The sequence below is a fragment of the Blennius ocellaris genome (genome assembly GCF_963422515.1).
Source record: "Blennius ocellaris genome assembly, chromosome: 19".
In the NCBI taxonomy this organism is placed as follows: Eukaryota; Metazoa; Chordata; class Actinopteri; order Blenniiformes; family Blenniidae; genus Blennius; species Blennius ocellaris.
In genome coordinates this window covers 23,440,693-23,453,390 of record NC_137668.1, presented here as the reverse complement: position 1 = coordinate 23,453,390, position 12,698 = coordinate 23,440,693, and the positions used below count along the sequence as shown (strand labels likewise).

The 12,698-nt window shown below is 48.5% G+C and overlaps 1 protein-coding gene across 2 annotated transcripts in view; it reads left to right on the top strand.

The window, feature by feature from the left end:
• Nucleotides 1–2,627: 2,627 nt before the first annotated feature.
• The window catches only part of mpp7a (MAGUK p55 scaffold protein 7a), a 120,912-nt gene continuing 110,841 nt past the window's right edge, over nucleotides 2,628–12,698 (top strand). For both annotated transcript variants that reach the window (XM_080515204.1, XM_080515203.1), the window contains exon 1: nucleotides 2,628–2,738. In XM_080515204.1, coding sequence (XP_080371330.1) covers nucleotides 2,699–2,738 — 40 coding nt within the window. In that variant the 5' untranslated portion in view covers nucleotides 2,628–2,698. The remainder of the gene's footprint in view (nucleotides 2,739–12,698) is intronic.

The following is a 12,698-nucleotide window of genomic DNA, read 5'->3' as shown; positions in this document are numbered from 1 at the left end:
AAAAAAAAGTCTAATTTAATTGATTAATAGAATTTGTCGCTGAAGAACTTGAGTCACATTTTCCTCAACATGCGGAGCCTCCTTTAGATATTTAAAGTGACTCTGTCACCGAACGCCCTCTGACCTCCTGACAACCACCGAACTCGTTTCGTAGGAAGTTGGTGTCCCGGCCTGAACCCACAGACGATCAATTACAAGATGAAGGAAACTTCTTCCTCTAAGCATCTCAAACCGCTGAGGAACACATGATTATGAGCGTTTCTTGAAATATATCTTGACAGCGACTCCTGATTTTGTTTTTTATTAAATTCCGCCACTAGATGGCGGCAGAGCCATGTGAGGATCTCGAGGCAGCATCTTGCTCTGCAGCTCAGTGTGTCTCATTTCTAGTCCCCCTACTAACCCTCCATAACACCTTAACCCCCCCCCCCCCCAAAAAAAAAAAATCCGTGACCGTCTGATTCTGCGTGATATGAGCTGGAGGCTTAGAGGCTCTGGATGTTTCTTCAAGTCTGGATGTGATGATCCATGCGAGGCTTGTAAAAAAAAACAAAACCCAAGGTGTTCTTAAGTTTCAACACCCCCGGAAACTGTGTGGTCACCCCCGAGAAGGTGGACGGCGGCTGTCACGCCTTCAACCCCCCCCCCCCCCCCCTGTCATTCTCTTCAGTCTGTCATTGCAATCACAGGGTTTATGACAAAACCGTACAACCCTTGTGTGAAACACTGAACTGATTCAGTTTGGGTCAGCGCCGCTGGCGTGAGCTCAGTGGCTGTTACTGTTAGGTCACCCCCACCCTACCCTACCCTACCCTACCCCCCCCCCCCCCCGGGCTTCAGTTCGGCCTGCTGGAGAGATCTTGCGGTCGTGGCTGGAGGCGCCGATGCCCTCCTCCTCCTCCTCCTCCGCCGGCCCTCTTAACCCGTTTTATTTGAAGTGTACGGAGGGTTTAACTCCCATTTCGCCAGGTTCCCCCTTCTTTATCGTTTGCACATGCGGGGCCGGCGAGAACCACCGACAAACCTGGCCTGCAAACCCGGTGCTGGCGTGACACAGCAGAGGGGGGGGGGGGGGGGGGGGGGTTTGGAATCCATCTCCCAGATCTCCTCTCTCTCTCTCTCTCTTCGTCGGAAAATCGATCCCTCCTTAAATACCGTTTTGATGAATGCACCACATTTCGTACGTCTCAATCCAGCAGAGCCGTTGCTTTCGCCGGTACCGTCTCCTACCGGTGTCGGAACCGTGTCGTCTCCGGGCCACCACTGAGCAGACGTCACTCACCGCGGGGGGTGTGGGGGGGGGCTTTGAGATTTCGCTCATGGGCCAGTGAAGTTTCTCTCTCGGCGAGAAAGGATTCCCAGGCGCGTCGTGACCCGTCGCCGCCGATTGACTCGGTGAAGTCATGAAGGAAGTGGCGCTCCTGGTTCCGCCGACCCGCACAGCGAGACCCGACCATCGTTTTTTTCCCACGTCGTTCTTCACAGGACGAGACAAAGACGTGTTGGTGGACGAGAGTCAGGCGGGTTGTCACCGACTTCACAGGTCACAGTGAAACAGATACGACGGGCGGGGGAGGGGGAGGTGGGGGAGGCGGGGTTGGTAGCTGGTAGACACGCCCACTCTCAACCAATACGGGGTAAAGAGAAGCGATGATGGTCGTTTACTACGTCCTGCTTTCGATCTAATATGGTGTAAAATGTGTCTAGGATAGTTAGCAACTGGGAATTTCCCATTTCCCGTAACATGTGCTAGGCCAGTTAGCAACTGGGAATTTCCCATTTCCCACTCACCCACATCTCCTGCCGTACCCATTTCAACATCGTTTTGCGTCCGAGGTTTTAACAAATGTTTTCATTTCATTGATATTTTTAATAACTAGATTTTTACACTCATACTGTTCTTTACAGCGTACTGAGTTTCTTTTTTTGCCGTTTTTCTTGTTTCAGGAGTTTATAATGAGATCTCTATATCTCTTTCTCTCTCTTTCTCTCTCCATATCTATCATCCATCCATCCATCATCTATCTATAGATCTCTTTCTCTACATCTCTGTCTCTATTTCTGCATCTCTATCTCTATTTCTACATCTCTTGATCTCTATCTATATCCATCTATATCTATATATTCTATTATGTGTTCTCTCGCTGCTCCTGCTCTCTGGCTCTTCCAGTCGACCGCCGTTTATTTACGAAGCTCTGCTTCTCCACACACGCTCGACTTTTCGCAGCTGCGTCGCCTCGTTTCCGCTGGAAGCCGAATAAAGCGTCTTGCTAGCCGGGCCGCGTCGCGAGGTGCCGCTGGCTCGCGCACAAAGCAGGATGTCCAGCGGTGTAAACGGGGGGGTTGGGGGGGGGGGGGGGGGGGTCTGGCTGTAAACGCCGTCGGCACACCCGTGAGTCATCCGCTGTCAATCGTTGGCTCGCCTACACACAGATGGTATCCATGGTTACAGAAGGCTGTACAGTCCTATCACATACACACACACACACACACACACACACACGTGTATGCGGCCGTTCCCGGGTCTTGACAAGTACCCTCTAAAATGTGTGTCCCTCTCGCTCCCGCAGGCCTCCATGGCGTAAGGCCCGCCCTCGCACTCAGCCGGGGCCCTGTGGGGATCGCCTGCCTCGCCACTTTGACGCCGCGCCGCCATTTTTCCACGCAGCCCGAGCGGCGGAACCGGGGAAGCAGAGACATGCCCGCCCTGGCCACCGGAGCCGCCGGCCACGAGCCAGGTACCCGTAGCCGAGTCGCCGCCAAAGTCAAGGTTGCGACCCAAGAGGGTTGCGAAATTTTCCATTGGGAATTAACGGGAATTTATGGGAATTTACGCATTTCGTCACTCTGCAAGTACAAGAAAATGAGTGTTTAAAAAAAAACACAAAACGGAAAGCCCACTGCTTTAAGTTTAATTTCAAGAATTACTGTTGACTGGCCTCAAACTGTGGTGGGAAAATAAACCCGACGCTCATTTTGTGCCTGGTTCAATGAGAAACACACCAATTTACACTTTAACGTCACATAACAAGACGCAGATTCCGAGAGTTGTGAGCTCGTCAGGCTCATCATCGCCTGAAGTCTTCCGCCACTGCTGCAAAAAACGTGTGTCGCCATGGCAACGGGGAGAAAGTAGAAAGCCAGACCGTCAATTAGGGCTACAGTCATTTTGGGCAAATTACCGGCAAAAGCTCGGGTTTCCAAAATAAAACGCAGGAAGATGGCCGTAGCGGCGTCGGGATCGCCGATGACACACACCACACACACACACACACACACACACACACACACACACACACACACACACACACCGAGGGCGAAGGAGCCGCGCTCGGCTTTTAACACAAGTACAATATTATCATTAATAAACCCGATCTTTTGGTAGCACGCCTCCAGTTTCATCAAGCGGCGCGCGCTGAGTTTTATTAAAATGTTAATTCTGGGGGGGTGTTTGGAGAGCAAACAGTCGGGCAGGACACACGGAGGACACGTGTTCCGCCAAGACCTTCTCGCTCTAGTCTTTCTCCGCCTCGGCCCAAATCAACACCGTCCGATACGCGGAATTAAAGAGCGAGACAAGAAACTAAGAAAACGGTGAGACTGGTCGATTGGGTAACTTTATGTAAAGTCTTCGTTTCACCGCGTGACCTGTTGGCTTTTCACGCTTGTAGGGATGAAAGTCTTCACCAAGTAGGACAAACAACACATGTACAGAATCACCGCCCAAAAAAATGCATTTGCAGTATCTGAATGGAAATTTAAAAAAAGAATAATAATCCCAAAACTTCATTTATTTCCCTCGGCTAATATTTTCACCTGTGATTACCGTCACCTTTAAGCCAAAGCCTCAAACCCACGTGGCTTGTGAGACCGCAGTGCAACACTCCCCCCTAGTGGTCAATGACAGTAACAACGACATTAAATGACACTAGAAATAAAGTGAGTTAAAATTGCTCCAAGGTGGAAATGTTCAAAAATCTCTCAAACTCTGTCATCATCTCCATGGAAACGGGGTGGAAAAAACACAACTTTTTGAAAATGCTGCTACTGTGCATATTCATGTTTATAGTGTGTGTGTGTGTGTGTGTGTGTGTGTGTGTGTGTGTGTCGTGTGTGTGTGTGTGTGTGTGTGTGTGTGCTGTGTGTGTGTGTGTGTGTGTGTGTGTGTGGTGTGTGGTGTGTGTGTGTGTGGGGATTTCATTACAAAAACAAACAGCAGCACCATCTAGTGGCGACATCATTTTCCGCGTTTAAGCCAGTTTTCAAAACGTCGCCCAGTCAACGGCAAACCGTCCGAGACGATGCAGGAAACTGAGCTTTAATCACGCCAGTTGACGAAGCGCTTAACGAGGGTAGTTCCTCTGGAAGGCCCCGCCCCCGCCCAGGTCCTCGACCCCCCCCCCCGACCGGGTTCCTCGCCCTCCCGCCGTTCAGCGGGATCACGCCGCCGCCTCCGCCCGGCTCTCGCGTTCTCCTCAAGCTCCCACTCCCGTCTGCTACACGCCGTTTCTCCCCCCCCCCCCCCTCCCCCCTCGCCCCCCCCTCCTCCCTACTGAACCTCCTTCAGTTCCGAGGTTGACTTTTTCAAGATGTTTCTGCGTTTTCCCCCGCGTGGGCGGGCCCGCGTTCCGCTCGGCAGGGCGCGTTGCGCATTACCTGCCTTCGCCTGGACGTCGGAGCCGCCGCGCGGCCTGCTGAAGCGATCAGCGGCGCCGCGCGCCGGCCGACCGGAGTCCAGGTGGAGGTCAGAGAACCTCCTGCAGGGGGGGGGGGGGGGGGGGGGGGGGGGCGTTTCACTGCTCGTGGCCACATTTCCTCCTGCAGCAGGGCGATTACATGTCTGTGGGAGGGGGGAGCGGGGGGCGGGGCCCCCGTGGGAGGGGGCGGGGCCCCCGTGGGGAACGAGGTCACTCCGAGGTCATTTTATAAACTGAAGTTCTTCTGTTGTCATTGTTCCTTCGCTGATATTTGTATTTTATTGTTGTAAAGGTTTATTGTTTGTTTATAGTTTTAGAAAAGTACTTTATTCTGATTATTATCATTATTATTATTGTCCTCCTTCTTTTTCTTCTTCTCCTCCTTCTCCTCCTCCTCCTTCTTTTTCTCCTTCTTCTTCTTCTTCTCCTTCTCCTCTTTCTCCTTCTCCTTCTCCTTCTTTTTCTTCTTCTCCTCCTCCTTTTTCTCCTCCTTTTTCTCCTCCTTCTTCTCCTCCTTCTTCTTCTCCTTCTTCTTCTTCTCCTTCTCCTCCTCCTTCTTCTTCTCCTTCTCCTCCTTCTCCTCCTCCTCCTCCTTCTCCTCCTTCTCCTTCTCCTCCTTTCCCTTCTTCTCCTTCTCCTTCTCCTCCTCTTTCTCCTTCTTCTCCTCCTCCTCCTTCTTCTTCTCCTTCTCATTCTTCTCCTTCTCCTTCTCCTCCTCCTCCTCCTCTTCCTCCTCAGAGTTCAACTTTCATGACCAAAAGAAGCGTTTTTATTAATTTCCTTCTAAAAAAGAAACAAATAAGTTACTCGAGGTACAAATTTAACATCAGAGTTTGATTTTGTGTTCCTTTATCATTTGCAAGTCTTTGTTTTGAACACTAGAAGTAATTTACACGTATGTTTGACCTAGATTATCAGTGCGCTGTTAAAAATCTGGCTCAACAAAGTTTCAACGTCAGAAGCAGATTATTATAAATCATTTTTTTCCACCTCTGCTGTCTGTTGCCCTCTTAAGGCATCTGACTGACTTTTGTTTTTCTTCACCGAACAATGTCGGTTCAAGGATCCACCTGATCCAGGTCTTAGCGGACGGGGGTTTAACGTCAAGGTGGATGATTTCAGGCTTCACTTCCACCATCAATCAGGCTGGTAGCTGCAGCAGCATCGTGTTTTTTTTGTGGTTTTTTTTGTTTTTAAATCCCGAAGACTGAGATGGAGGACGGACCTGAAACAGAGTGCAGAGCAAATGTTGAGTTTTCAAGATTCCAGACTGGAAACGTCAACATCTCTCCAATCAGATCGGTTAATACTTTTAAGTAACTCCTGACATTAATGCCTGTCGAGCCTGAACGAGGCAAAGGAATGTGAGAAGTCTTCTTTCAATACCAAGAACCCGTCGATTGACGAGGACGAGGAGGGAATAAAAAAAAAAAAAAAAAGAGAGAATTAAATGTATTTCAAGACAAGTTTCGAAACACAAGAAATCGTGGAAAACTTGGGGAAAGTCTGGTCGCTTTCCAAATGCATTGTATAAACAGTGACATCATGGCCATGGTTTCTGCATCAGAGAGCTCACAACTTTGTTTTCCGACACACAAACGTCCCGGTCGCTCCGTTTTCCAGCTGCACAATGTGTTTTCGGTCGCAGTTCGTTGCAAAAAACAATCTCGGCTGATCCCTGTCGTCGGTGTTTCGATCTCGGTTTTTTCCGAACTGACCGATCCGCCGTCGTCCCCTTTTTTTGCGATTTTTTTTTTTCTCGGCTTCACCCGTTCCGACCTCCAACCGGTTGTGATTTATTAAATGAGACACTTACTGCCGTGTTTAAATAACCAATCGGGGGGGTTTCAAATCCCAGTCAAAACGCTTGACGACACGCCGGCCTCGTTACCGCCGTCCGGTGGTGCCCCTTTCAACCGGGGTCCCCGGAGGGAGGGGGGGGGGTGTCCACTTCTGAGGACCCCGATGCCCTTTTATTAACCTTATTAAAGTTAACTGTGTTATTCCAAGCTGCACCTGCGTGTTCTATCAGGGTTTACGGCCCCCGCACAGCGTTTAAAGGTAAGGGCGGCCCGGCCGTGTGCAGCTGTGGAGGAGGTGGAGGCGGCGGCTACACATGGAAATGTTTCGACGGGGAAACGCTTTTACCAGATACGCTAATAACTCCGGGGCCGTGTGTGTGTGTGTGTGTGTGTTTGTGTGTGTGTGTGTGTGTGTGCGATAAATGAGCAGCTCCAGTCGCACTGATCTCCTACGCACACGCACTCGGGGAAAACAAATGAGGCAACTTAAATCTCTTGGTACTGAGAGGTTTGATAAGAATATGGCCGTATTGTTTTCTTTGTCAAGGTTAACTGTAAATTTTTCCGTCCCCCCCCCACCCCTCCCCTCCCCCGATGTCAAGAATCCTCAGCATCTGGTCGGTATGGGGGACCTTGGGGAGGGTGGGTGGGTGGAGGTGGCGACGGGTCCCCCGGGAGCCCCCTGCCATTTTGTCGTGGTCGGCGGCCAGAAGCCGGCAGTAATACAGTATAAATACCGAAACACAAGGATTTGTTGCCACTGGAAAAGCTCCCTGTTTCCAGTTACATCAGAAAGTCAAATTTCCACATCATTTAAACCCCCCCCCCCTTTCAAAAAGAAAAGAAAACCCACAGTCCAAGGAAGCAGATGTAAAAGAAAGAAATCGAGAGAGTGCGGCTGAGAAAAAGAGGAACGATGACTTTTATTTGTTTGAATACGAGAAATTCTTTCTCTCTTCTTCTTCTTCTTCTTCTTTTTTTTGTGTGTGTGTTGAGTTGGGACGACATCCTGCGCCGCTCGCCTTCCAAAGCACACAGGGTACTAAATCGGTCGTTGGCGGGCAGGACACGCTCACTTGCTTTGCGAAGAACCCGAAAGGCCACGTGCTCCGCCCGGCAGCCGTCTTGACGATCGATCGCCCGCAACCCCAACACACCCCCCCCACCCCACCCCCGATTCGTTCTGTTCCGCTGCTCGAAGGACAGAATCTACCGGATAAAACACGACAACGTAAAGGCCGTGGGTCGTCGTTGGGTTCCGACGAGCTCGTTTGGTCTGCCGTGTTGAGAGAGAGCGAGAGAACGAAGCGTTTGTTTTCGCTCGTACGGCAGATCTTTCATCTCCATCTGGAGGGAAAAGCGATTCTGCGTGACCTTTTGCCAAAAGCCAGTCTTCCTAACAGACGGCACGACTTTCTCTGGCAACCGAAGTCTAAACTGGCACCGTCTCGCATTTTCCATCCCCGGCAACTCGTATATTTGCCTCTTTCTGTCTCAAACCTTTTGTTTTCACCCTCTGTTTGCCTTTCCTCCCCCCTCCCCCCCCGTCTGTCTTTACGTTATTTATCACTTCCAGTCTTCTGAGGGGGATGTTTAAAGCTCTTTCGAGAACTTGGAAGACGCGCGTCTCTCCATGCGTTCGGCGCCGCAGGTGCTTCCACTGCAGCCCTCAACTTTTGCTCCTCCGCATCCTGCCCGCCTGCACGCAATCAATTCCCCCTTGATTGGACGCGTCCTTTTGTCCCGGGGCTCCGTTTTCAACGTGTCGACAAGCCCTTCGATTCGTAAAGGTGTGACGCGGCGCTCCCGACGCAATAAGAGTTGATCCTTTACGGAAAAGCTCGGAAGAGTACCCCCCTTGATACGGCGGGTTCGTTTCGCTCGCCCCCTTGCAGAGTTCAGTCCGAGGTAGGGAAACCGTGGACGGATGATTGGGGTGACGGTTGATTGCACCTGGGCCGGCACGCCGTTCTTGCTGAAGTCATTTTTCCACGCTAAAGCAGCCCTAACTAAACCATCTGCTAAATGACGGAGTTCTTCAGAGAGCGTGACCTCGAAACATCGCCGTCCGTTTTAATGTGGACGGCCGGTCGAGTGCCGCTAACTCGCTCCCGCCGTTCTGTTCCAGAGACGCTCGAATAAAACTGGTAATGCGATATAATTGCATGTCTCCTCACGTAAGTAGAAACGCACAAGTAGAAATGGTGGAATCAACCGTTTCTCCTCACACAGAAGTAAAAGTGTCTCTTTAAAAGGAAAATTCTGATCGTTGGATGTTGTTTTTAAACCGTCCTTTGTGGGAAAGCCGACATTTGCGGGCTCGATTAGCGACGTAGGAACCGTTTACGCAATATTTTATTAAGTGAAAACCGAAAATCTTCCAAAATGTGTTCTTATCGACTGAAAACGCGAGTTTTTTTTTAAAAAAGCTCCTTCGGCGGGAAATTGAGTGAAAACTCAAGTCTGTGCGCCACGATTGTAGATATTTCTTCTGCACATGCTCAGTAGACGGACATCAAGAGCGTCTGGAGTGTCACATGACTCCCTGTCCATATTCTCCTGGGACTTGGTGCTTTTATTTTGACAGTCACCGGAATAACAATGTAACTTGGTGGACTGTTGGACAAATGTCTGTCTTCTCCTTTTGTTAATGTTTATAGTAGAGTGTGTGTGTGTGTGTGTGTGTGTGTGTGTGTGTGTGTGTGTGTGTGTGTGTGTGTGTGTGTGTGTGTGTGTGTGTGTGTGTGTGTGTGTGTGTGTGTGTGTGTGTGTGTGTGTGTGTGGTTTCAATGCAAAAACAGCCAACAGCGCCAACTAATGGCCTGGCATGGTTACTACATCGTACTACAAATGACAGAAATATTTTTTTTCCCATCAACATGTGTATTGGTATTTAGAAAGCTGGTTGATTGTTGTTTGTATTTAAAGAAAGGAGATCAACTCTTTACGAACAGAATTATTATAGTTATGATGTTGAGAATCATTTCATCAGTTCTCACCACTTTTATAACGAGAGGTTTCATTATACGATATTTTGTCTTCATGGTTCTGTCGTTTTGTTGTTTCATCATCAACTCTTCAATGTGTTTAATTTAAAACACTTCCAACGCTACTACCAAATCTAACTCTACTCTCCACCCAGCATCACCCCGTGCAACTTTCACATTCCCTTTTCACAGACATCAGGATCAATTCGTGGCTTTCATACACTTTTTAAATTAGTTTTTTGACCGTGTAGAAGCCCCAATAACGACACAAAAGCCACAGTACGGCTGTAAAAGCCTCAACACTGCAGCAACACCACAACACTTTCATTTCTGGTAATCCTGTGAAGCTCTTGGCTCCTGTTGTTAGAACATCCTTCAGGTCGGGTTGTGGTCCGAGTGAGGAATTCCTGATTGACAGCTTTATTTTAAACAGGGCAAAAAAAAAATTCTTATTTTACTCTGAAGTATTGTGGTTCTGCATATGGAGCAGAAAAACCCGTAGTGTGCGAGTGTGTGTGTGTGTGTGTGTGTGTGTGTGTGTGTGTGTGTGTGTGTGTGTGTGTGTGTGTGTGTGTGTGTGTGTGTGTGTGTGTGTGTGTGTGTGTGTGTGTGTGTGTGTGTGTGTGTGTGTGTGTAGTGTGGTTTGTCCCCATGAAAAAAACTATCATATTATTTTGGTTTTTGCCTCGATTACATGGAGCCGGTTTTAAAAGAGATTTTAGATTTTTTTCCCCCTTTTTTTGCCTCTTTCTTTCTTTTTTTGTTGGTATTTTAGTTAAAAAGATGGTTTGATAAAGACGGGGCACTAATCCATTAAGCGAAGAAGATAACTATTAAATTAGAGGCGTTAAAAGTCGGTTATTGTCACTTAAGACAAAGGAAAGTGATTGAAAAGACGAGAAAAAACTGTTGACATGTTGTGTAAACTGGGCCAAAACCTTTTTTTTGGGGGGGGGGGGGGGGGTATATATATGTGTATATATATATATATATGTGTGTGTGTATATATGTATATATGTTTATATATATATATATGTATGTGTATATATGTATATATGTTTATGTGTATATATGTATATATGTTTATATGTATATGTATATATGTGTGTATATATGTTTATTTATATATATGTATATATGTATATGTATATACATGTGTATATATATGTATATACATGTATATATATGTATATGTATATACGTGTGTGTGTGTGTATATATATATATGTGTATATATGTATATGTATATGTATATATATATATATATATATGTATATATATATATGTATATATATGTGTATATGTATATATATATATATGTGTATATGTATATATATGTGTATATGTATATATATGTATATATATATATATATATATATATATGTATGTATATGTGTATGTATGTATAGGTGTACAGATCACACTGGTTGTGTACTTAATATGAGGTACTTTATGTCTTTTACTCAAGTAATTACTTTCATGTGCGACTTTAAATTTCAAGCAAAGTACCTTTTACTTTTACTCCAGTACGTCTTTCATGTACTCTCCTCCTTGCATGGAACCGATCACACGTGTTCCTGTTGACGTTGCGTAACGAGAACGTCGGCACTTCTTCCCAGACGACCCTGAACTCTTCTCCGGTTGTTTGGCACCGGACGGCGTTCGAATCCGTCTTCCCTCCCGCCGTCTCGTCTCCACGTCCGTCTCGTCTCCTGGACGACGACGCGTCTGCAGGGATCCGCATCGTCCCGATTGTTATCGTTTGTTCCCCGTTGCAAGAATCCTGTCCACTTCCTCTTCGTTCTCGCCGTAATCGGTTGTTATTTACGGGGAATGTCTGTCTCAGATGTTGGCTTTATTTTCCACGCACATTTTTTTTTTTTACGCCTCTCTCTCTCTCTCTCCGCTGGATGTCGGGGAGGTAAATCACCCAGCTAATTCGTCAACAGCTGCTCCTCCGGCCACGCCCACGCTTCACGTTCCCCTCAGAGCCGTACGGGGGAAACGGCGGTCGATAAGTCATTCGTCACCTGGGAGAAACTCGGCGTTCATTTCCTGAACAAGTTGGTTTTCACCACCCACTCCGTCTCCGCGTGTGTGACCAGCAATTTGTCACGTTTAATGCACTTCATTTTCTGGGCGGGGGAGGGGGGGGGGGGGGTTCCTTTCACTGTGTTTCACATGAAGGGGATCTGTGAAAAAAAAAAACCAACCCACATATATATGATATTCTGGAGGTGTGGGCGTGAGAGTGGAAGTGCCGCTTGGCAGCGGACCCGCTTCGCTTCCTCTTCGCCGGACGATCTCCCGCTTCCATTTCTCCGAAAGGATCATTCCTGGGAGGGGGGGGAGGGAGGGGGGGGGGCGCCGGACCCGGGGACCTCTGGTCTGGTCTGGGACCAGCAGAATCCAGTGGTCCCGCTGCACCAGAGGGTCCAGAATAAATAGTCCGGCCAGGACAAACGAAGTGCAGCCAGAGAAGGTCCACCCTATCGTGGTCGCAGACTTGGCTTGCTTTTGTTTTTGCCTCTTTTGCCCCCCCCCCCCCCCCCCCCCCCCCCCCCCCCCCCCCCCCCATATATACACCACCACCACGCTTTACACTTACATGCTGCCATGCATCTGGCCTGGGATTCATTTCTCCCTCCACTTTTTACAGTGTCCACATTTCACCACTCCTGTGGTTGTTTCTTGGGCTCATTTCCTCTCCCTCTCTCTCTCTCTCTGTCTCTCTCCCTCTCTCTCCCCCCCCCTGCTCGTCCACCCATACATTTGTATATTTAATTTCAGTTTTTTTGCAGAATCCCAGTTTAGCTCTTGGCCCGTTGGCTTGTTGTTTTCCCTCTGGGTCACCGGGTTCAGCCTGACACAGTGACCCGGCCAGGAGAGGTTACACTGGTCCTCGTCCACACGACATTATTATTCTGATTTATTACTCTGATGAGTGGAAAACAAGTGCACGGGTAGCTGCTTCCAATACAAACTTAATGTTCTTAATAATGGACTTTGCACGTTTGTTTTTTGTTGTTGTTGTTGTTGTTCTCGTAACAATCCAGTGCAGCGACGTGCTCACCGGTTGGAGGTGTGACTGACCCACGATGCACCCTGCTGTGTGCCTCTTTAAGTTCAAGTGAGGACGGGTGCACGGGGGAGGGGTGGCGGCGGCGGCCCTCTCGGGCGCCATGCTCCGTTTTTTTTTTTTTTCCCCCCTG